General features: G+C 42.9%; 4 protein-coding genes across 11 annotated transcripts in view; 1 reads left to right on the top strand and 3 right to left on the bottom strand.

Moving 5' to 3' along the window:
* The window catches only part of LOC107218297 (synaptosomal-associated protein 25), a 43,986-nt gene extending 38,557 nt beyond the window's left edge, over positions 1-5,429 (bottom strand). For all 5 annotated transcript variants that reach the window (XM_046744753.1, XM_046744750.1, XM_046744751.1 and 2 more), the window contains exons 1-2: positions 5,295-5,429; positions 2,448-2,841 (exon numbers count right to left, since the gene is read on the bottom strand). The gene's annotated coding sequence lies outside the window, so the exon portion shown is untranslated. The remainder of the gene's footprint in view (positions 1-2,447; positions 2,842-5,294) is intronic.
* Positions 2,933-9,061, top strand: LOC107218291 (DNA damage-binding protein 1). Of its 2 annotated transcripts, XM_046744729.1 has the most exons (6): positions 2,933-3,435; positions 3,581-3,729; positions 4,557-7,279; positions 7,354-7,750; positions 7,875-7,972; positions 8,854-9,061. In XM_046744729.1, exons 1-5 carry the CDS (start codon positions 3,366-3,368, stop codon positions 7,956-7,958), a joined length of 3,423 nt encoding a protein of 1,140 aa, XP_046600685.1. In that variant the 5' UTR covers positions 2,933-3,365; the 3' UTR covers positions 7,959-7,972; positions 8,854-9,061. The 2 variants fall into 2 exon arrangements, with proteins under 2 accessions (XP_046600685.1, XP_015511605.1); XM_015656119.2 differs by lacking the exon at positions 8,854-9,061 and having other exon boundaries at positions 2,959-3,435; positions 7,875-8,412.
* LOC107218283 (ADP-ribosylation factor-like protein 16) lies at positions 8,464-11,552 on the bottom strand. The gene is made up of 3 exons (XM_015656111.2): positions 11,438-11,552; positions 9,183-9,531; positions 8,464-8,821 (listed from the first exon to the last, which is right to left on the bottom strand). The coding sequence occupies exons 2-3, from the start codon at positions 9,387-9,389 to the stop codon at positions 8,501-8,503; spliced, it is 528 nt and encodes a 175-aa protein (XP_015511597.1). The 5' UTR covers positions 9,390-9,531; positions 11,438-11,552; the 3' UTR covers positions 8,464-8,500.
* Positions 9,977-24,326, bottom strand: part of LOC107218279 — a 25,557-nt gene continuing 11,207 nt past the window's right edge. For all 3 annotated transcript variants that reach the window (XM_015656107.2, XM_046744726.1, XM_046744727.1), the window contains 7 exons: positions 13,415-24,010; positions 12,787-12,993; positions 12,569-12,688; positions 12,221-12,478; positions 12,003-12,119; positions 11,857-11,928; positions 9,977-11,760 (listed from right to left, as the gene is read on the bottom strand). In XM_015656107.2, the coding sequence (XP_015511593.1) occupies positions 11,677-11,760; positions 11,857-11,928; positions 12,003-12,119; positions 12,221-12,478; positions 12,569-12,688; positions 12,787-12,993; positions 13,415-24,010 (11,454 nt within the window). In that variant the 3' untranslated portion in view covers positions 9,977-11,676. The remainder of the gene's footprint in view (positions 11,761-11,856; positions 11,929-12,002; positions 12,120-12,220; positions 12,479-12,568; positions 12,689-12,786; positions 12,994-13,414; positions 24,011-24,326) is intronic.

Genomic DNA, 24,326 nt, shown 5'->3' with positions numbered 1-24,326 from the left:
TTTGTTTAAAAGTAAGGAATAATCAGACTTATAACTACCACGATCAGCACTATTAATGAATAATATATTTAATCGTGCGAATCGTTACGTTTGTAGTTTTGATTTGATTGAACATTTTGATCCGTTATTCTCGAATTTGCACTCAAAAGTAGACTGAATTTTTTGATAAAAAAAATTGAAATGGACGTATTTTTAACGATAGAAATAACGTTATCAAGTCATACATAAATATTACACAAATACCGTGAATTTTATTTAAACACTGTGCGATTTTTATCATTAGTGATTGTAGTCGTTTCAAATGAGATAAGTGAGAATATGATTATTCAGAATGGCAAATGTAATATTCTCATTCTGTACAAGAGGAAAATAAAAAAAACAACTGTTTCATTCGATGAATGAAATTAAAGGATGATAAACAAGCTTGAAGAATGATTCAAGGATTACGCATTCGCATAACCCGGAACAGAATGCCGGTAGGTAAAGCGTTTTGTACCTATACCCATATATACCGGAGTGTATTATATACACAAACGGTGTACCTATACCCATATATACCGGAGTGTATTATATACACAAACGGTGTATGACAATTCATGCTAATGCGATGATCATTTATATTTATAGTATCCGTGCTTTGACGGAGCAACCACTTTGACCGCGGTATAATATGAATAGAACGGATTGTAAATTAATACTACAGACACGAAATACAAGCGATATCGATCGGTCGATCAGTCAATCAATCGCACAATTGGCTACGAACTGAACTCGAGAACTCCTTGCGCAATTACGCGAATACATGCATAATGCATTTACGAACGCTGAATGGTACGTTAATTGGTTAATTACGAGGGATTCTGATTCCGAATTCGGTATATGTATAAATACAAACGCGGTGTGAGTGAATTAAAGGTGATTCGGAACACCGGTAGAAATCTCAAATAAAACCGATAATCTATCCTCGTCTGTACAAAAATTTGCAAACGGAGCCAAGATTTTCAATAATTTTTAAAGAAATACATTAGCAAGAATTTCAATGAATAAAAAGAAATCCATAAATTTCAAACAATTTAACGAATAATGTTCATGCATGAAAAATTAATTTTCCACGTAAGATTACAACAACAATAACGCGGGGAGCAATTTTCGAAATCGTACGAATCACTCTCGTATGAGAGAAAAGGAAGAGAAAAATATCTACGGAAGAAAGTGAAGAAATCGTGTTAAAAATTTATAACTACCAAGAGGAAAGAGGGACGGTTGGTTGTGTTTGGAAGAGGACGTGTAAGAGTTACAGGAGCAGCGCGGGGAAATGAACATAAGAGAAACACTCAGAGTAGCAGGAACGAGAAAAACGACGACGATGCTCAGGAAAGAATGAACCGAGGAAATTGGCTCGAAACTCGTGTTATACACGGAGTTCAAGCGGAATAAGGGTGGTGATTTTATCGTCAAGAGTACTTATATTAAATCTTGTACAGAGTGCAGGCTCGTTTCGTTACCGTTTCAATTCGGTTTTTCTTTGCATTGGTAGGCGATTTTTCTTCAACTTACGAAAGAAGATTGGAAAAAAATTCTTACGACGACATTCATCGAACTTCATTTAACACGACACAGTTACAGTGTCTGAACATAAAATTTCAGAAAACTGAGGTTAGTAACGTTAACGTAACGGAACGTCGTGGAAAAAATCGTTATCGTACAATTGTAGAACGACTTTTAAGGAGTTCACTTTTCAAAATATCAACATGTTTTCTTTTTGTTATTATTTACTAGCCTGAATTTCAGAAAATCCTAAAGGGTCCGAGTAACGGTTTTTGCTGAACATGCATCGTTAAAGTAACGTCACTAACTTCAACCTCATAAAATTTTCTGTCCCAGTCTCTATTCAAAGGCGAGAAATACAACCGTCTATAGATCAACTACAAGACGAATGACGTCACGTCATTTACCTCGCATTCTTTTGCGTTTTCAAATTTTTCACAGTTATGACAAACGCATGGATATATTATATATATTATACATATATATGTATATATAGACACAGGAGATAAAGCGGCCGTCGGCTTTACCGGCTAGCAATAAAACCGCGACGACGAGTTGAGTAGAAAACACGCGTGCAGATGCAGCATGTGAGACGTAAGGCCTGTTATCATTGTGGGGAAGAAGGCGATTCTGCGGGTAGATAAGGAGTGATTTAAGTCAACGGGAACTGTTTGCCTCGCGGCATAAAATCGCCAGACACAAGTTCGTTAGCTGGAAAATCGATAGCGGAGAAGGAATGGGCAAGGCAGGGGGGGGGGGGTGGAGAGGGGGGGTACCACACGGAGACATCCCCGCCCACTCGAACCTCGCACTTCGTAGGTAGGATAGATAATATCGCGTGAAAAATTACTTGTCGGTGGGTGTATATTTGCGAAAGAATACTGTCGGGTTTTACTCACCGGAATCGCCGATCGTAATGTTGACGGTCTCCAGAATGTTGTCGGGGAAGAGATCCTCCTCCTGCGTTGTCAAGGACCAGCCAGCGGCGAGGGGCACTAACTGTTTTATCACCACGAGCCGCACGACTGACAGACGCACACACTGCACTGCACCTGCCGCGAACTACCAAGTCGACACTCTGCGCTGGCTCAGCGGTCTGACAACCGGAAGTCGGTGCGGGTCGATCGATCGTTTCGCGACTCTATCGACAGCTCCGCATCGATATTGGCCGCGGAACTGTGTCGGATTCAAACACGCGAACCGCAGCAGCAACTGACGCCGAATGTTGGAACCGGTGAAACATCTGAACAACGATGTGTTCCAAAATCCGATCGAAGCGTTTGGTGGTTTCCCCTGCAAAAAAAATTACGTTGGTAGCAGTTGGCCTAGGAGATATGTAGCATTTGTTTCAGGTTGCGTTCCGAAATTAGACGGAGTTCATCTGGACGAGCTACAAATTCCCTAGGACTAAAGCAGGGCTATAATAGTTACGAACTCGGCAACGCAAAATAGATAAACGATTGCTGATGGCAGTTTTATTTGTCAGAGTTTGAAAATAAAATAACTAAAAAAACTCATCTGATGGGTCAGCATTAAAGAATCGGTCAATCAGTAGTTTTGATGGTTAACCTTTCCTTTCCGAAAGTTGGTAAATAAAAGACACCCATAAATTAAAAAGTTAGTTGCAGCATCTGGCGGTGGTTCCGAGAAGCGTCGAAGAGACTGCAAACTCGGTGTAACGCGCAAGGGTTGGTTATGTTATGTTGCGAAAAACACAGGGAGAATCATCGGACTAGCCGAAGACACGAGCTGTGAATAACTTGTGGTAAATAGCAGGATTTTCGTAATCTGGAATCAAGAGACTAACAGAGAATATTATGAAAATAATGGCCCATCACTACGTAGTTACGGCCCAAAAGCCAACTGCGGTAACGGCTTGCGTGACCGGTGAGTATTATAGAACTATGTGTTGGATTTGAGAACAATAAATATACTCGTATCATTTATTCAACGCCGATTTGTCTTGACCCCATTCACTTTCAACGTTCTTCGAACGACTGAGGTAATAAACATGCTGCCCTTCAACACCCAGGTAACTTCACATCTCCGACCGACCTCAACCTCATTCTGGCAAAGAATATGCGGCTCGAGATCCACCTCGTCACCCCCGAGGGTCTGCGACCCCTCAAAGAAGTCGGGATCTACGGAAAAATCGCCGTAATCAAGTTCTTCAGACCGCCGGTGAGGTTATGAACAACGCTGATTACCGCGTTGCCTTAGCATATATAACTCTTCTCTCATACATTTCTCGTTTACTTATTGCATTCCACTATAAGAACATAGTACCGAGTATAGTAGACCCTATCACGGATACCAAAGGCGCGCGTATATTAAAATTGAGCATTGTTTTAACTTCATTCATATCATTTGTTACTTTTAATTTTAATGCAGTTGAAATGGCACAATGTTCAGTAATTTGTGTAATTTTAACCGCTTTATGCACTATATTTGATTTTGCCATAATATGATTGATACATGATCCCTCAGAGTTGCAACCAGTCTCCTGACTGTATTGATCAGAGGTGAATAGCGTAATTAGAGACAGTTATTTAAATATTTACCAGTGTAATTATTCATTTCTAATATATTTATATTAACATCACTTACAATGTAATGGTCCTCAAGATTCACATTACTATCTAAGAAAGTTTTTAATTCATCTATGAAATTACCTATTGTATAATTGAAACATTTAAGTAGTACAGACTGGAGATTTTTATAACAATCTCTTCAAATTTAATCCTTTCACTAATAACTCTGAGTGGAGCGTGCACCATCACCTCGACTTTTGTTTAAACTTTATTGTCAACATAAACAATAACACTATCTGCTCTGTTGATGCTGTTACTATTAATACGATAATTGTACCCTTCTATAATACAATGCAATCGATGAAACCAGAAATCCAATCAGCCACACTTCAGAAGAAGAAACTTAAATAATTTCCTTTCACCCTATAAGAGCTCCGATCTTACCGCTCTCTTTATTCTCTATCCCGAAAACAACAGCACGAGAAGAAGGATTTGCTATTTCTCCTGACAACTCGATACAACGCCATGATACTCGAATGCATAGGCGAAGGCGAGGACATAGAGATAATAACAAAGGCACATGGGAACGTAGCGGACAGAATTGGGAAGGCTTCAGAAACAGGAATAAAGGCGGTGATAGACCCAAAGGCACGAGTAATAGGACTGAGACTCTATGATGGATTATTCAAGATAATACCTCTGGACAAGGACAACCCAGAGCTTAAGGCATCTTCGATTAGAATGGAGGAACTGCAAGTTCAGGACGTAAATTTTCTGCACGGCTGCTCAAACCCAACGTTGATTCTAATCTATCAGGACATAAATGGGCGGCATGTCAAAACTCACGAGATATCGCTGAGAGACAAAGAGTTCGTAAAAATACCCTGGAAACAGGATAACGTCGAACGAGAAGCTATGATGGTGATTCCGGTCCCCTCGCCCATTTGCGGTGCGATCATAATCGGCCAGGAGAGCATCCTCTACCATGACGGGACAACGTACGTCGCGGTAGTTCCGCCGGTAATAAAACAGAGTACAATCACATGCTACACCAAGGTCGACAACCAGGGGCTTCGGTATCTACTAGGAGACATGGCAGGGCATTTGTTCATGCTGTTCTTAGAGCAAGAGAAAAAGGCTGACGGGACAATGGTTGTCAAGGACTTGAAAGTCGAGGTACTAGGTGAGATTAGCATCCCCGAGTGCATCACTTACCTCGACAATGGTGTCATTTTCATCGGCAGCCGTCTAGGTGACTCGCAGCTCGTCAAGCTGGTCACAAAGGCAGATGAGAACGGCTCCTACTGCGTGCCGATAGAGATATTCACCAACTTAGCGCCAATCGTCGACATGGCTGTCGTAGACCTGGAGCGGCAGGGCCAGGGACAAATGGTCACGTGTTCGGGTGCCTTCAAAGAGGGATCTCTGAGGATAATAAGGAACGGAATTGGTATTCAGGAGCATGCTAGCATAGATCTGCCTGGCATAAAGGGCATGTGGGCACTGAAGATGGGGGGGAGCAGTTGCGACAATACCTTGGTGCTTTCATTTGTCGGGCAGACACGGATACTGACACTGAATGACGAGGAGGTGGAAGAGACCGAGATTCCTGGCTTCGTTTCCGACGAACAGACCTTCCACACAGGCAATGTGACGGCCGAGACTTTCATCCAGATAACGCCGACCTCCGCCAGGCTGATTTCCAACACCGCAAATCCCATTGTGTCCGAGTGGAAGCCCGAGAACAACAGGACCATTAGCGTTGTCGCGTGCAATGGTACGCAGGTCCTCTGCGCCACTGGAAATGATTTGTTTTACATGGAAATAGTGTCCTCTCAGATCGTCCCAAAAGGGTCAGTCGCTCTGCAGCACGAGGTTGCCTGTCTGGACATTTCCCCGCTGGACGGAAACTTAGAGGCTAAGATCGTGGCTGTCGGACTGTGGACTGACATATCGGTGAGAATTCTCACCCTGCCGGACCTCGAGGAAATGAACAAAGAGCTCCTAGGTGGGGAAATAATCCCCAGATCGATCCTGATGACCTGCTTCGAGGGAAACACCTATCTGCTATGCGCGCTAGGTGACGGCAGCATGTACTACTTTACGCTTCAAAAACAGAACGGTATTCTGTCCGACAAGAAGAAGGTCACCCTCGGCACACAGCCCACGGTCCTGAGGACATTCAGATCCCTTTCGACGACTAACGTGTTCGCCTGCTCTGATCGTCCCACGGTGATATATTCTTCGAACCACAAGCTAGTCTTCAGCAACGTCAACCTGAAGGAGGTGAACCACATGTGTTCGCTCAACGCCGAGGCTTACCCAGACAGTCTAGCCCTGGCCACGGACAGCACTGTTACAATCGGTACGATAGATGAAATCCAGAAGCTCCACATAAGAACGGTGCCACTCGGCGAGTCACCAAGAAGGATCGCGTACCAGGAGACTTCGCAGACTTTCGGTGTTATCACGATGCGGGTAGACATGCAGGAGAGCAGCGGTGTCAGCATTGTCAGATCGTCCGCATCCACACAGGTTGCGTCAACGTCCAGTAGCAGCCACATAGCGTCGCACAACAAGCCTGGACACACGGCCAGTGACATTGGGCAGGAGATAGAGGTCCATAATCTACTGATAATCGACCAACACACTTTCGAAGTTCTCCATGCTCACACGCTGAGGCCGACCGAATACGCAATGTCACTGATATCAACGAAGCTCGGTGAGGACCCGACTTCGTACTTCGTCGTTGGTACCGCCTTCATCAATCCAGACGAGTCCGAGCCAAAGACAGGAAGGATACTGTTGTACCACTGGAACGATGGCAAGCTGACGCAGGTCACGGAGAAGGAGATAAAAGGCGCTTGCTACTCACTGGTTGAATTCAACGGCAAGTTGTTGGCCAGCATCAACAGCACCGTAAGATTGTTCGAGTGGACCGCCGAGAAGGAGCTCAGACTGGAGTGCAGCCACTTCAACAACATCATCGCGCTCTTCCTCAAGACCAAAGGGGACTTTGTGCTCGTCGGCGATCTAATGCGCTCGCTGACATTGCTTCAGTACAAAACGCTAGAAGGCAGTTTTGAAGAGATAGCTAGAGACTACAGTCCCAACTGGATGACAAGCATCGAGATACTGGACGACGACACTTTCCTCGGAGCTGAGAACTGCTTCAATTTGTTCGTCTGCCAGAAAGACAGGTGGGCGAATCTCAAAGCAAGGGTGTAAAACAGAGGAACGACTCGCTAAATTCTTATTTCAATTGAAATTTCAGTGCAGCTACTTCTGAGGAGGAGAGGCAGCAGATGCAGGAAGTCGGACAGTTCCACTTGGGCGATATGGTGAACGTCTTTAGACACGGTTCCCTGGTCATGCAGCACCTGGGAGAATCCAGCACACCGACTCAGGGCTGTGTCCTGTTCGGAACGGTGGGCGGCGCCATCGGTCTCGTTACTCAGATTCCATCAGGCTTCTACGATTTTCTGCACAATTTGGAAGATCGTTTGACGACGGTTATAAAAAGTGTTGGTAAAATAGAGCATAGTTTCTGGAGGAGCTTCAACACAGATTTGAAGATGGAACCCTGCGAGGGCTTTGTCGATGGTGATCTAATCGAAAGCTTCCTCGACCTGAGCCGCGATAAAATGGCCGAAGTTGCCATGGGCCTCCAGGTAAGTTAGGTCCAACCAAAATAAAGGACCATATCTTCACGGGTCGTCAATCCAATTAAAAATGTAGAACAATTTTACTTCTTTACAGCGATGAAATATTCTTCAAACTTGTCTTCTATTACAGATCGACGACGGCAGCGGAATGAAAAAAGACGCGACGGTGGACGATCTCGTGAAAATCGTAGAAGACCTAACGAGGATACACTAGGCTCCTGGAGACAGGCATGTATTTGATGCGTGAATACCTTGAATTTTCAACCCCGCGCTACGCAAGCGTTGATCGGGTGCGGATAAACGAGCGTGTCAGAACTCTGGGTTCTCAGAGTGAACTTGACGCAATTCTCATCGTCGAATCTGGCTGTGACTTGCGAGTCACGGATGCGTCAAGGTGTTGTTTTGGCCATTTCTTTTCCTGTGTTTACCTTTTCCATTCCCGTTACACAACATGCACGCATCTTCCTAGCCAGATAGACATGACGCTACGCACTAGTACCCAGAATCATGAACGCTGAGACACGGATCGGATAACGTAAAGAGATAACAACGATAACAAGAAAAACGAAAATTGATTGTATATTGATGATTGAAAATCGTCTCTCCTCTTCCCTCTTTCTGTACTTATCCCTGCACAACACGTGAATAAACATGTAATTTATTTTTAATCGACGTTTTTTGTTTTTCTATATCTACGTTTACTTGTTTTTTGTGTACTATTTCTTTCCTCTCGTTCCTTGTTCGGTATACTTCTCTCTACATGTTGGCAGCAATCGCAGCCTTGATTGTGTCAGGGTCAAATATCCACTGTCTTAGCTTCTCAATTCCTTCCCCAGTCATCGCGCTTGTCTCAAAGACCGTGATCTCCTGAGTGATTTCTTTCCGTAATCTGGTCAGTTGGAGCATAAGAAGCGCCTCGTTCCTCATTTGCCGATAAGAGAGATCCATTTTAGCAAGAACCAAGGCAATTTTCACATTTTTTAATGATGGCTCGACTAACAGCGAATAGAGCAACACTCCAGCCGCGCTAATCTGACAGAGGTTACTCGTGTCAACGACGTAGATAATCTTGCGTACCTTGAATGAAAACCAGTTTCTTTCTGTTACAGATTTGTTGCAACGATTGTTTTTTTTTTTTTCTTTTCCTATCCTGCAGGAGCGTTTAGAAGACTTTTTAGAAGACAAAAACGAGAAACAGAATAAAAAGTTAGATAGAGATAATAATTTTGTAAATATACCATTATGATAAATATGACTATTGTGTTAAAAAACAAAAAAAAAAAAAAATAAACAAAGAAAAAAAGGCTGCCGAAGTTATGCACAATACATAAAATAAATTAGAGATTATGCGTTATAAACAAAGATTCATGTATCTTTTTTTTTTCCATTTCATTTATCAACTGTAAAACCTGGGTTCAAAACACTGCCAGCTTCTCACCCTGGTGAAATAGTGTTTCCATATCGGCGCCATGCTTCCGCCAAGTTCTCTGATCACTGCCTCAAAATGACCGTCGTCGTTGCGGATTGTAAACATGTTAGTACCGTTGGTTGGTACAGTTTGTGTTGCCTCATCGATGTCCTCTCTTTGCAAGGATTTCATCAGAAGAGTTTTGCCTGACCTCTCAGGACCCAGGCAGAGATACATTGCGCTCAGCGACAAAGGTGAAGTGAGGTGAAGTGCCTATAGCCAATTGTTGGATCATTAAAATGCCTTGCTGTTGCCAGGGCGATGAAGTGCCTTTTCTTTTAATCCAAATTTAACAGATCGGATGGGAATCATGGATTTTCTATTCGGAAACAAAAGTTAGAAAAATAACGATTAAGAATTTTTTGTACTTGTATTTCTTTTTTCCTCCTTAAGATCATACGCATGAGTGTATATAAAGTACGTGCCACAAATTTGTACGCTCGACGAGTTTTAAACAATCAGTTTTTTTTCCCTTTCCATTACTTGTTTTTCAATTTTATATATTTATTCATTTTTATTTTCTTTACTATCATTATTCATCCGACTATCAACTGTCGTGTTGTTGTTATTATTATTACTATATTTTGTTGCACAATCATTTACACAAACAACAATTCTGAAGAAGAGGAAGAGGAAACGATATAATATCCATATACATCTGAGAATTACGGTAATATTACGCTTACAAAAAATTCAACCCTTTTGCTTGCACGATGAACGGCGAGAGTTTATGCTTTTTTTGTACTCAATTTTCGTCTATTCTCGATTGAGTCCAGGTTTTTTTTTTCTTTTTTTGTTTTCTTATCAAAGAAATTTGGATTTTTTCATTCTTATCACGTAATTATTCATTAATATACGTTATACAATTCTATAAGTACTATTACTAATCTATTACTACTGTACACGGATTGCAGAAAAAAACGATGACCTAGGCGTTTCAAAATTCATCATTTGCACGAAACACGAAATACGTCCGCTGTATTTTTATTTTCTCGATTGTTTTATTTTTTTATTTTACTCATTCTCCTGCAGCCAAAGGGTTGGCTCTGTGAGATTTTTTTTATTTTTTTAATTTTTCCTCGTTGGAAAAAAAATCCATTAAAACATTCAGTTTTCGTTACAATAATTATTATATTAATATAATATTTTTTAGTCGCAACAAATGAACTATCTACGGTATTTGTATGTATAATCTTGATTAAGTATTTTGTAAAGATGACTCGTGGATACCGAGAATGAAAAAAATGTCGTCCAACAACAATAACAACAACAACAACAACAACGATAATAATAATAATGGTGGTAATAATAATAATAATAATAATAATAATAATAATATACAATAATCAACATGTAGAAAAAACGACTGCCCGTTCAACTGACCAGGCAAACAAAACATTATTCTTAATGGAATAAGAAAATTATTGGCAACAGATAGGCAGATAAAAATGATTGAAATTGCAACGACTTTCGCGAAAATGATACATTTTCGCATTTTTCATGTGATTCGTTTTTTTTTCTCTCGTACGGTTACGTACCCGTTCCTTCGATCTTGCGATTTTCGTATTATTTCTACAATAATCTAGACTTAATTACAATAGCATTACATACATATATCAACATTTTTAGTTAGCTTAGTAGAGTTAAACTCGTCGACATCCTCGTGAATGTCATCAGTCTAATTGTCACGAGGTGAGTTTGTCGATTTTTGTTTCTCTTAACATACCTAATTTTAATTTTTTTATTTTATATCTCCCGTTTGTCAAAAATTCATAAAGAACGCGGTACCGAGAATCTGGTTGTGTAATACTATAATTATAAATGAAAACGACTCTTTACAAATAATCATTATTATAACATTTTATGATATATGTATTATTTAGATAATGTTATTACTGTTTTAATTCTATGTATAGATATATACAAGTATGTTACACTATCGCCAAATGACTATAACACAGTACATAACATATCCGTAGCTGCATATGTACGTACGCATATACATATTCACGCGTGAAGGGAGTTTCACTTAAATTAGCATTGTACAGTAGACATCGTGTACTTATTACACTCATTATAAATCTGAAATTCACGATTAAATCAACGCGTTTTCAATTACTATAATTTTTCATTATTTTAGACATATAACACAATACGTATATACGTATATTGTATTATACGTAAGTATAGTATTTGCATACGGTTTATCGTGATGTTATACATACTTATGGTCTAGAGTACTCGATTCCTTGGTACTCGTTCCCTGGCGAATGGCAACGCTCGCTGACTCTCCCTAATCATGTCTGTGTATCAAATATTTTTATTTTTTTTTTAATCCTTTATGTTCGTCACGTAGTTAGCAGCGCTTCATTGTCTGACCAATTCATATTTTATTTTACCAACTAGCTTCTCTTTTTAGTTGCATCCATTGACTAGATTCACATACTTAATAGTAAGCTTCACGTTACGTTCTTGTCGCCAGTATTGCTTGCACTTGATCCGGCATCTGCCACATATGCAATCTTCGATCTTTGCTACCCGCTACAATCTGGCACACAAGTGAAAAATGTCAAATCTGAATTGATTCAATCGACTCTTTTTGGACAATTAATAAACAAAACGATTTGAAATGCAATAGCTTTACCTTATTCTTCACGATATCCATACTCAGCAGCATGTTTCCTGGCCCAGGTATGCTGCAGACGAGTCTCCGCTCCTGTAAATAAATGCATACAATCACTTCGTTTGTGTTGCAACTTAATATCACAATACCAATCTAGCTATTCCCACCTTAGTGTCGAATACGTAAATATTGCCATCGTAACATCCAGCGAAAAGCAATCGTTTGTACATCCTCATGCACACAATGCCAGGTCCTGCGTTATACAGCTCGACTTGTGATCCGTTCTAAAATTGAATCGATTTAGAAAGTTTACGCGATATTGTTACGAAAAATTCTTGGACAAAGAGAAAATAATTGTTTTTCTTTGGGGAACAGCACTACTCACAATGAAGTCAAAAACTGGCAATGCAGTGCTGCTGGTTCCGCAGTAAACCAAATTACTCTCCATCATAAGGCTGTAAACAGTATAACTTCTGTTACCGCTTATCGTTCTAAGGAAGAGACCACTCAGTGCATCTCTTATCGTTATTGGCTGGCTTCTGGATGCTGCAATTAGGACTCGACGCGGACCCTCTGTCGTTGCTTTTAAAGCGAGTACCGCCTCCTCAGAGAACTTTATTTCATCACTTTTAAAAGTATGAGACTGTAACAAGAAACGTTGCGTGTCATCGTCTTACTTTGAACAGGTAATTAGTGCTAGACCAGAATTACTACTGACAACCTGATTCTTCACCTTTATATTGAAGCGAAAGACATAGCCCGATTTGGTGCCAAGGTAAATCACTCCCCACGCCTGATCCATGCACTGGATCGGGCTTCGAACGTCTGCGGCACCTCGAATCTGCACGCTCGTCTATAAATATTTCAACGCACAATCAGTTTATCATCATACGTTTCTAAAGAGTTGTTGTGAATGGAATATATGTGCAGAGAACGTTCAATGACACACACCTTTATGTCAAAACACCGAAGCGACCCGTCCAAGGAACCAGAGAACAGCCAATCCCTCACAATCTCCATGCCACCCACACCCAGAACATACATACACGTCACCGCCGCTCTGTGGCCCTCATAAGTGTTGAGAATCCCATTGCAGGTCTGACTATATCGGTATATAACCCCGTCTTCGCTGGCGGCAAGAATCGAATCACCGAACACCTGGAGAGGTCGTGTCATTTTATTTTATTTATGTTTCATTTGTCGAAAATGACTTTACAGGCAATACGTAATCACAAAAATATTATGTCGCATGATCAGATATGAATTTTAGGCATTCATTGAACAGAATGAAATATATAATATGAATTATATGAAAATTCGATAAGATCTTTATGGAATCGTAAAGTTTTTGTATGAGTACAATAAATCATTATAATCTCTAGCGTTGGTAGTATAAGTAAATCCACAGGCTCGTTCATTTCATAAGAAAAATATCTTATAAACTCACGTTGGACTTATTCTACCTCGTATTCATTTTGTAAAATTAACTTTACATAAACATTATACCTATATTACACATATTTATTACTAATTTTTTAATTAAATTTTAATTCGATCAAAATAACGTGTCATTACGTACCTTGACCTCAAGTATTGGTCCCTTGTGAACGCTGTACTGTATCCTAGGCAGTTCAACCTCTTGGACTTCGTTCTCCGTCCGCTCATTTCCAGTTTCCCTGACTATTTGAATCTCGTCCTGGTTCAGGCCTGTGTCTGGTTTCTCTTTAACAGGTGCAGACGTTTGCTCGATTGTACTGTCAGTCTCTTCAAGACTAGGTTCGTCCCAGTCCGCTCTTAAATCTGCAATGTTGATAACAGACTTGGAACGTGGTCTGAGTTTACTCTGTTGTTCTTGAGTCGATTTTTCAAGAACGACCGAACTTCTTCCAGAAGAATTAAAATATGTGGGGTTGTATCTTCGAGCAACGTTGGCGGCTAGTTTCAAAGGTGTTGATGCCGGACGACTTCCACCCTCGGTCATTGTCGATCTTTGAATTTCGATTACCGAAAGCTCCTCGTTGTCGCACTGGGAATGCCGCTCCATCTCGCCAATGTCGATTTCACCATCGATAGGCTGACGATGCCTGGCAAGCGACTTGTCTGGACATTCTGTTGCAGCAGTAGGCTCGGCACTGGAGGTAGGTTGCAGAGAGAATGGGCTGTTTGATTTGGCCGTCCTGACGTCGCACTCCATTGCGCTTTCAATGCAAAAGGGACCGGCGGTATTTAATTTCTGCTGAGGTGTTTGCTCGACGGATCTGTCTGATCCAGCATTAGATATTCTGGAGCTTCGACGAGAGCCTGTTTTCAGTAAGCTTTTCTTAAGATCGGTGTACTTGTTGCAATCGGTCAGGCACACATAGCAGCTCATCATCTCTAACCTGGTGATAGCGCTCCTTTTTTTAGGAAGAGCGTTACCACCAGGTCCTCGGTCTGTGCTGGCCATCCTTTTCCGCTTTCCCCTGGTGACAGCACTCGAAGAAACTTCGACTTCCTTCTCCACATTGCAGCTTACCGTTTCGAGCATGAAGTCGAGGTTGTCCAAGTCCTTCTCTATTCCCAAATTACGGCATATAAAATTACTACCCAAATCGGGATCGGGCGGCATAATTCTAGATTCATCTTTCACAAAGTCCGGGATATCGACCATCGGGTTCAATGACGCAATTGCAACCCCGCTCTCGTTGCAGGACTGCTCTGATGGTAAAAATTGATTCACCCCGCCCTTGCTACCCACTGTGTTCCCTCTGCATTGGTTCGTCTCGATCACATCAATTCCACCGCTATTCTTTAGAGAAATCTCTAAGACTCTCGCTGTTGGCGAATTATTATCAGACTGAAGAATTGGTGTTTGCAACTTTCTCGCAATCGCTCCGATAGCTGTTTCAATTTCATTCAGACTCTGAAGCTTTCTTGGTTCTTCCTCACAGTTGTTTTGTACTGAGGTCTCGTCACAACTCGGCCGATCCGCTGCCAATGGATGAACCTCACATTGAATACTCGCATCAGGTAGAACTTGATGAATGACCTTCGGAACATCGACTTTTGTTGCAGTGGTCTTGGGAACTTCAACAACGTTGCTTTTACCCGACTGTTGGTATTCATCGATCTTGCCTTCGGCCACTGCGTCTATCGCCTCCTGAAGATGGTCGATAACTGGATTAGATTTAGTGTCTGGCAATTTTGTGCTTGTACTACGAACTATGTTGGAAGAATTTCTGTGCTTCTTCGGGGATATTTTAACGTACAGTAAATTTAGGGGTATCTCATCCTCGGATGCCGACAAAACGTTGGGGCTGTACTCCCGCGGTTTAGGAGCTCTTTTTAATCGACCCTTTCTACCCTTGGTAAAAATAACTCTTCGACGAACTCTCGTCACAGTTTTTTCCCGTTTCTCAGGCTTTTTGGCCGGCGGCGGTACACTGAAACTCTTTCTGCTCCCCTTGCTTACCATCGCTTCGGAAACCTGACTACTATCCTGTTTTTCTACAGCACTGTTTAGAGATTCGCAGATAGTTCTGCTCCGCAATTTAGTTTCATGACTTGCCTCCTGCAGCTGCTCTTTTTTCTTGGACTGATCATCTTTAAGGCCAGCAGCTCTGTCTGCCTTTCGCCTTGATTCCCTGTTGTGCTGAGATCTTCTGCTCCTTTGTCCAGCTGCAGATTGGACTTCTGCCACAGGATTTTTTTCCATAGTCTTAGTAAACTCTACACTTTTACTCTCACGTTCTTCGGACCGCAAACTCAAGTTCAAGTTTTTTACCTCATTGTGTTTACTGCTATGACTGGAATTGCTCTTCTTGTCACCTTTTCCCTTCGTGATCAAGGTTTTTGAATCAACCTGCTTGTCAGGCAACTCTTTTCTAACTCGAGACGATTTACACTCATTATCGGCAGTGATACCACTATGCCTAGTCAACCTTTCGCGCTTCTCTTGATTTCGCTTCTTCTTCTTTTTCTTCTTTTTGAACACCGTGATTGTTTCGCTATCGTCGCGACGACTAGTATCATCCTTTGCAGCAGAGCTAACAACACTCTTGGCAGATTTAGCGTGCGGTGACACTGATCTTGTCTTGGAACTTGATTCACACTCTCTGGAGTTTCTGCTGCACTCCCTTTTTCCTGTACAAGTCTCGGACCGTGGTTGCGGAGATTCTGTTCTCGCTTTGGAAGTAGACTCCTGCCTGTCAGGAGTTCGACTGCACTCTTTCCTCCCTGTATGAGTGTCGGATTTTCGATGAGAAGTGCTCGTGTTGTCCAACAGAGGCTCGGCGAATCCTTTCGTGCTAGCTGAACTCTGCTCAACCGGCAGATCGCCACTTTTTAGCATTTCATATAACTTCATTTTTTCTGACATTAATTTATGTACCTCCAAATCGATTTCCACCATTCTTGCCATGACACTTTCTTTCGTTTGTACTTTTTTAACAATGGTTACCAATTCCTCCTCCTTCAGCATATCTCTTATCTTCTTTTCTCCAATAACTGCCAGTTTCTTTTGCTTTTTATGCTTCATTCCGTGCCTGCGTTTAACACCGTGTAAGTGCTTACTGCTGCTGGTGTTTTCACTGGACAAAACGTTCTTGTCCATTTTGGTAATTTTATCATCACTAACCTCAGGAGTGGCGGAGTCGTTACCTCTAATGCATTCGTCATTCTCTGTGTTCTGAATTATTTTTGAATGCGAATCGCAGTTTAAAACTTCGCCCGCGTCTTTATCCTTCACAAGATCTTCCACAGGCTCATTCGATTCGAAAATTTGCTCTACGGACGGTGTTTGATTGCACTTGTCAGCTGGCTGTTGCGTATCGCAAATTTCACGCGATGAAGTTATTTCTAATTCTATTGATGGACTAAGATCTTTGACAATGGCAGGATGCGAAGATTCCGTCAGGTCCCAGAGGATCGCTTCTAGTTCTTCCTTCTCCTTGAGAGATTTCCTAAGAACCTCTGTATTTTCCTGCGCTTCCACGTGCTCTTTTACTACTTTCCCGGACATGTCTTCTGAGCAATTTATTTTTCCACCCTGCTTTTGACCTTCTGGTTCAGTTTCGTCAAACTCATTTTCCTCACGAGGAAAGTTATCATCTGACAATATCTCTGACAGTACAATGAATTCGCTATTGTCAAGGTCTATCGAACTGCCAAGTGAAAGAGTGTCACCGGAAGGCGTCCCAGGTCCCTGACAGATTTCGCCATTGCCATGAGCAATTGCTGCATCGGACATATGCTGATTTTCCTCCTCTATAGTCGATCCCAATTCAACACCTTCGTTAATCTTCAACGCGGAATCGCCGAGCTCCCCAGAATCTGAAGAGACAATCACCTCTGTGCAGCTTCCACTCTCTCTGATCATTGACAACATGATTTCATCGATGTCTTTGCACCGCTTGCTCGATATAAAATCTTCCGTTATTTCCAGCACCGATTGAACCAGTTTGCGTTTTCCCAGTAAGCTGCTGTTTATCGAATCCTCCGAGAAACCCTTCAGTGGGCTCTCAGGTGGTTCCGGAGATTTCAAATCCAGTGCACCATACTCTGATAGTTCTGACAGTTCAGCCGCAATTTCCACCATTGAGGAGGTTGCAATTATTGTCTCAGTTTCAGTCTCGTCACTCAATATTTCGAGACGAGAAACTACTTCCTGTATTAGATCATTAACTACCGTTCTCACGTCGCTGTCGCGCGATTCGGTGGGATCAAGCTCGTCGCCATCAAGCTGGTTCGATACCAGCATTATTTTCTCAGCTTCGTGCCTCAGAAGTTCTTCCTGTGTCTCAGGCAAGTCTATCACATTATCTGTTGCGTCTATAACATGTTCTGCTTCATCTGTCACATTTGATTCGGTCGATATTCTCATCTCTCGTTCAACTGCAGCGGTACTTGTTGCCACATTCTGAATCACAGGATCTTCCGTAATGCTCAAATCTTTCTCAATGCTTTCTCGCAGATTCTCGGTCTGTAAATCGTTCTTCGTATCGTCTACACTCCGAGTTTCCACTTCCGTCAGCACTTGTTCTTCACAAACTACAGCCTCATCAGCTTCCGTTTCTACCTGAGGCAATGGATCGGTGACACTCATCACTGTTTCAATGTTTTCTGGAATCAGTTTTGCACCCCCATCTACTACCACTTTTGGCACTTCCAATATTTCAGCCTCTTCGTGTACAGCAGGTGTTTCAGCTTTCTTTTCCAGATTCTCTGTGGTTTCGATATGTTTAATATTCTCCTCCTGTTCTTGCTCAGTCACTATTTTATCCAAAATAAGAACTGGACTGTGTCGATCGTTTTCAACTCTAGGCTCGATCCTTGCGAATTGTTCTTCAGGAATTGGTTCCGCAATCTCAGGTGCTATCACTTGATGCGCCGCTGAGCCTTCGGTCACTTTAGTCACAAGTGCTTCGACATTCTCTATGATTTCGAGGTGTTTAATATTCTCCGCTCCATTTTGCTCTGTTGTCATCTTGTCCAAAATGAACATTGAGCTATGTTGTTCACTGCTAACTCTATGCTCGACCCTTTCTAATTGTTTGTCGGGAGTCGGATTTTCCCTTTTGCCTGCTACCACTTCTGGTAGTAGCAATTTTTCACCTGTTTCACTTACGGTAGGTGTTCCAGCATCCTTTGCCAGATTCTTTGTCATTTCAAGGTGTTCAATGTTCTCCTTCTTTTGCTCAGTAGCTATGTTATCCAAAATAATTACTGGGCTAAGTTGTTCGCTACTAGCTCTAGACTCGATTCTTGTTAATTGTTTATCGGAAGACAAACTTCCACTTTCACCTGTTGCCACTTCTGGCACTTGCAATTTTTCACCCGTTTCACTTACAGCAGGTACTTCAGCATGCTTTGCTGGAGCTTCTGTCATTTTAAGGTGTTCGATGTTCTCTTTTTTTTGCTCAGTTGTTATCTTTTCCAAAATAATCACCGGGTTACGTTGTTCGCTACTAGCCCTGGACCGCCTTCTTACCAACCTTTTGCCAACTTGTTTAGTTTCTGAGAGGTCTTTCTGATCCTTGGAGAATTGTACATCACTTTTTTCATTAATCTTTTTGGTGCTGAGTTTATCCAATTCGGCGTTACTTGATTCAATGATAAAATTATTCTTTTGCTGTGCTGAACTCGATGGAAACTTATCCTGCGGTTTGGGAGAGTCACACCTCTTTTCTTGAACCAAGTGACTTCGCAACTTATCTTCGGATTCTTTCATCTTCTTACACCTCTCCTCATTTGACAAAGATGCCTCTCTGTCCCTTGAGTCGTTCTTTGAGTCTTTCCTGTCAATTTCCTTCTCATTCTCATCATTGACTTGTTGTTCTTCCATTGTTTTCTGATTTTTTTTCTGTTCTGTAGCCTCTGCCTTTTTCTTCTGCTTTGTTTTCTCCGTTGCCATTTTTTCCACCCCTAATTTTTCTGCGCAACAAGTCCCTCTCCGTAAAATACGCCGCCGTAACGGACCCTGAGCATGTGCAGCCTGAGACTCCGTCAATTCGGACTTAACGATGTTGGTAGAATTTTTTTCTGTCCCATCATCCTGAGTTTTGATTCTCGGACCTTTCAGACCATCAACCTTCTCGTTGGTTTTCACATCACACACCAGCTCACCGCTTGACTTTGGGCAACTGGGTGAATCATCAGCCGGTGGTGCAGGACACGTTTCAACTTCGTTAGCTTTCTCCTGTTTCTCAGTGTCACCTTGCAACTTTCGAGCTTTGTAGGCCTGTATGTTAATCTTCTTAGCTCCAGATTTTTTCAGCTGATTCACAGTGTGTTTAATGTCTACTAGTCGCACGTTTACCAGAGGAATTTCCGGAAGAGACGGCCAGCTCCCGCTCTCAGTATTTTTCCTCAACTTTTCCAATGTCGATAAAACCTTGGGGGCTTCTTTTCCGTTGTCAGCAACACACACCGGTGCCTTATGTGTAACGTCGACGACTGGCAGTGCCGCTTCTTTAGCAATACCAACAGATGACGGCGATGCTTCTTTTATAGTGGCAACAGCAGGTACTGGTGTTACTTTCACAGCGTTAATGGCTGACAGTGGCGCTTTTTTTACAGTATCAACAGCTGATGAACGTGCCAGTTTTACAACGTTGACAGCTGTTGGCGGTGCTTTTTTTACAGTCACAAGAGCAGGTGATGGTGATATTTTCACAGCATTATTGGCTGGCAGCAGTGCTTTTTTTACAGTGTCAACAGCAGGTAACGGTGTCAATTTCACTGTAGGTAATGGTGCTTTTTTTACAGAGTCAATAGCAGGTGCTCGTGTTAGTTTCACAATGTTAACGGCTGGTGTCAGGGCCTTTTTTACAGTGTCGACATCAGGTGATGGCGTTACATTCACATTGGGAACAGAAGGTGGTGGTGCTTTGTTAGCCTTAACTTCACCAGTCGATTTTTGTGTCATTGGACAGGTTACGGATTTCTGACGGCTGGGTGCTTTTTGACTATTTAAACCACTGTCCAACCGTTTAGGGATTGCATTCTGATGCTGCACATGTGTTTGTTCCTCAGGAGCGGACCTGCTCAATTTGTTCATAACAGGATGATCTTTTTCAGTACTATTGAATTTTTTGCTTACCGTTTCTTGCTCTTCAAACTCAGGTTCTTCCTTAATTATCACATCCATAGAGCTCACCTCGACCTTGGGAACGATCAATTCCTCTTCTGTTTGCTCATGCTTTTCAATGTTCCGTTTCTTGTGCTTCCGCTTCTTCTTTTTCCCTTTGCGCTCTCTCTTCCTCTTACTTTTCTCGCGTTTTCTCATCCTCCGCTCCCTCTGTCGTTCCCTATCCTTGTATTTCTCACGTTCTATTTCGGAATTAACTTCGTCCCTAATTGTTTCGTTCAGGCTTCTGTTCTTGGCTCGTTTCTCGCGTTCCTTTATCACACGCAGCAATTTCGACACGTTTGGCGTGCCATGCAACGAGTGTTCGCTGTCGCTTGAATCGCTGCTCCAACCGCTGCTACTATCCTCTGAGTCATTGCTATCTGTCTGCCTGCCTTGAGTGGCGCTTGAGCTGCGAGTACTTGTTTCTCTCACCGGCGTTGGAGGCGACTGATTTCTCGTAGATCTGTTAGACTTCAAACTCAGTGCTCTAGGGCTTCCCGTGCCCCTTGGAGAACTTGTTTTGCTCGAAGATGCAATATCCTTCTCTGCGCATCTTGCCTCCCACTCTTCCTTAGTCAAATTCCTGAACGTGTCAGGGTTCTGTCGTTTTTTTCTGTTCCACCCCTCAGCGCCAGACTCAATGCTTGTCTGAAATGTATCTTGTAATGATACTGGCAAACTGTCGTCCGGTTTTAGAGTAAATATATCGTTGATGAGAACGTGTGGAAGTGATGCTTGCATCGTCCTTAAGTTCCTTGCTCTGAGAAATCCACCTTTGGATGAAAAATCCATGTCAGCTTCATCCAAGCTATTTTCCTCCGTAATGCGATTGGCAGATTTTTGGCCCAGCTTTGCCTTGGCGATTCCTGCGGAGAATATATCGTCTATAGCTGCCATATTTGGTAAACTATCATCGTTGGCCGGATTGCTACCACTGTCGTGAGAGTCGGTAAGCATATGACCAATGTCAGTAGTAACATGCGTCTCTGGGTTTGAACATAGCTCAGATTTAGTACTAAGAGCGAAAGTATCGTCGGTAGAATAATCCGGCCCTGGATTAACATCGGAGCCAAGAAATTGTTCGAAGCTCGGCGTCTCTGGGTGATTGTCAAGCAAATTATTACCCTCGTTTTCATTTTCTCTGTTTACCTCAGCCGAATCCAAGCCATCTAGCGGGTTGTCGTTTTCCACAGTCAATTCAGCCCCATCGTTCAGATGCGACTCAACGTCCAGTTTCAGCACCTCACTGAGATGCTGAATGAACTTGGCAGGTAAATTCTTCACGTCAACAGTGGCGCTCGGGTCAAGCATTGCGCTCAGTTGGCTCATGAACTCTTCACGTGACATGTCGTACCCCTTGACCGCGTCGTCGGCTGAGGATCTCCTCTCCTGAGACAAGGAGTACTTGCGCTCTTTGACCAGCCGCTTCATTGCGATGTCGAATTTCCTCAGGCCAGAACTGTTCACCATGTTGCATATGTCATTTTTGCTCATCTTCAAAAACTGATTTATCACCTTGTCTTTCCAGTTAGCGTCGACTGTTGAAGCCAGCAGCGAATTCCCTGAAGTCTTTGAGGTTGACGCGCGTATCTTTAGACTGGCCGCATCAACTCGGTCGTTCGCTGTTTCTTTGGGGCTGCTCTGGTGGGCCGACTTCGTACGAACCAGCTGACTAGGCGAACTGTCTCTGAAACCATCAGCCGAAACCGTGCTCGGCGACGTTGAAGAATTCCTCGAAGAATTCCTCGAAGAACTTTTCCTCTCGCCACGTCTCCCCTCTTCTCTATGTCGTCTTTTATTTTTCTGGTTATCACGCTGTTCCCTATCTTTGACATCTCGTCTGTCGTCTACAGGATTGAGGATGAGTACACACTCTTTTTTGGTGCCCTTTGATTCGTCTCTAACAGCAAGAGGAGAAGTCGAAGATTCAGACAACTTCAATCGACGACTTTGACTAGAACTTGATTGAACAATCGGTTCAACCTGCTGAGTTTTCCACTCTTCGATTTGCGTTATTTTCTTTATTGTCGAATTGACATTGAACGCGACTTTTGGTCTGGGCAGTTCGTTCATGAGCGACTTGTTGTCTAAGACTAAACTCTCATTACCGGCATATTTATTCAATACGATTTCCTGCCTGACTTGTTTGCTGGACGTCTCAATATTCTTTGTCTTCGACTCCTTGCTTTCTTGCTTCTCGCTAGTGACAGGTTCACGCGGAGGAGGCGGTTGCACCTGAGAAATGGTTGGTGGCAGTTCAACCAGCATTGGCCCATCAGATTTTCCACTGTCTTCTTGCGTTTTTTGTGTCTTTTCGCCCTCCTCGTTTCTTTCTTCCTTCTCCTCCGCATCAGTGTTCATATTCATGAACTGTTTAGCAAATTCAAGTGCCTCCTGCATGTCCTCGAGTTCGTCGTTCATGTTGGATGTCGGGTTCTGCCTAATCTGCTGATCTTCCGCTGGTTTAAGTAATTTTTCCTCAGTCAGCTGACACGTTTCGCGTTTCTCTTTGGGTGGAGACGGAGGTGGAGGTGGAGGCTGAATATCAAGGGCCTCGATAGCTATCGGCATTGGGTTAATTACGACTCGAGGTTCGTCCGGAGAATTGGAAGCTGAGGTAGAAGGCACGGCAGACACTGGAAACTGCGGAATTATGCCCGAGGCGGTGTTGGTAAGCGGAATGACAGGGTTGAAGCTTCCATTGACGACGGGGATGTAACCTGGACCCTGCGTCATGTGTATATGCGAGATTTGGGTGTAACCGATTTGCGAAAAATCAGAAACCGGCGGCGAAGATACAATGCCTGAACCGAAGGGAGGCTCCTTGTCCTGACCGACGAATCCGGATATCGGGCCTGCGGGGAAAAATCCCAAAGGCGGTTGTTGACTGTTTTGTCCACCAGGAATCATGAACTTCGGCGGCAGCTCGCTCCGGTTGAAGAAGGGGCCGGCATTAAACCCAGGCGGTGGACCGGATGGATCAAAGCCCATTCGGATATCGCGATCCCCAGATCCCATCCTGGGTGCAGGCCTGTTGCTGAATTCCGAGTGCATCATTTGCGGCCTCTGGAATCTCGGCCCCATGCTGAAGTTGGGTTGATCAAACCGTGTCGGCTGAACTGCAGGCCTGAAATTCGACTGCGTCTCGTGCTCAGGACGGAACGGTGGCCGGAAACGAGGCGGGCTCTGAAAACGCTGCAAAGTTGGACGCGATCCTGGATGAAAATCCGAACCAATTTCGGACTGGAGACGCGGCCCTATGTCCAGCTGAAAACCCATCCTAGTGTCTGTTTGCTGCCCGATATTTCTCTCTGATTCAAATCTTCTTCCTCTTCCTCCTTCTCCTCTTTGCTCGTTCTCTATTACTTCGCGCAACTTTTCTCGCACCTTTTTCAGCTGATCCGGTTGCTCCTTGGCGACGGAATGTGGTTCGTGATGAATTTGTGACGCCTTCTGTTGCTGCTCCAAATCTTTTTCATTCTGGAACCGCGTTGTGTCCTCCATCGCTTTCGGCGACGAGGTATCTCGACCCCGACTCTGACTATGATCCAAGTGCGCAAAATCAACCTGTAAGATCGATTCATTAGTTCACATCCTTTTCCTGAGTATTTATTCACTATTAAAGTAAGCCTATTTAAATCTTCAGTATCAAAGTCCAATACACCACTGTCATCGCATTACATTTACCACCTCACAAAAATTAAAGGTGAGTCGTGAAACATGATATTCAGTATCAAGGTTTCAAACAAAAAAATAAAATGAAAAATTGGTACATTAACCATGGATCACAGCACTAGATTATAACAAGGTTCAGCCCATCATTATTACGTATTAATTTCCAATATTTCCTCAAATTTCCCTGATCTATGCTTGATTCGAAAAA

Source organism: Neodiprion lecontei, chromosome 7, assembly GCF_021901455.1.
Source record: "Neodiprion lecontei isolate iyNeoLeco1 chromosome 7, iyNeoLeco1.1, whole genome shotgun sequence".
NCBI classification, from domain to species: domain Eukaryota; kingdom Metazoa; phylum Arthropoda; class Insecta; order Hymenoptera; family Diprionidae; genus Neodiprion; species Neodiprion lecontei.
Note: the sequence above shows the minus strand (reverse complement) of the source record. Positions and strands in the feature narration are given on the sequence as shown.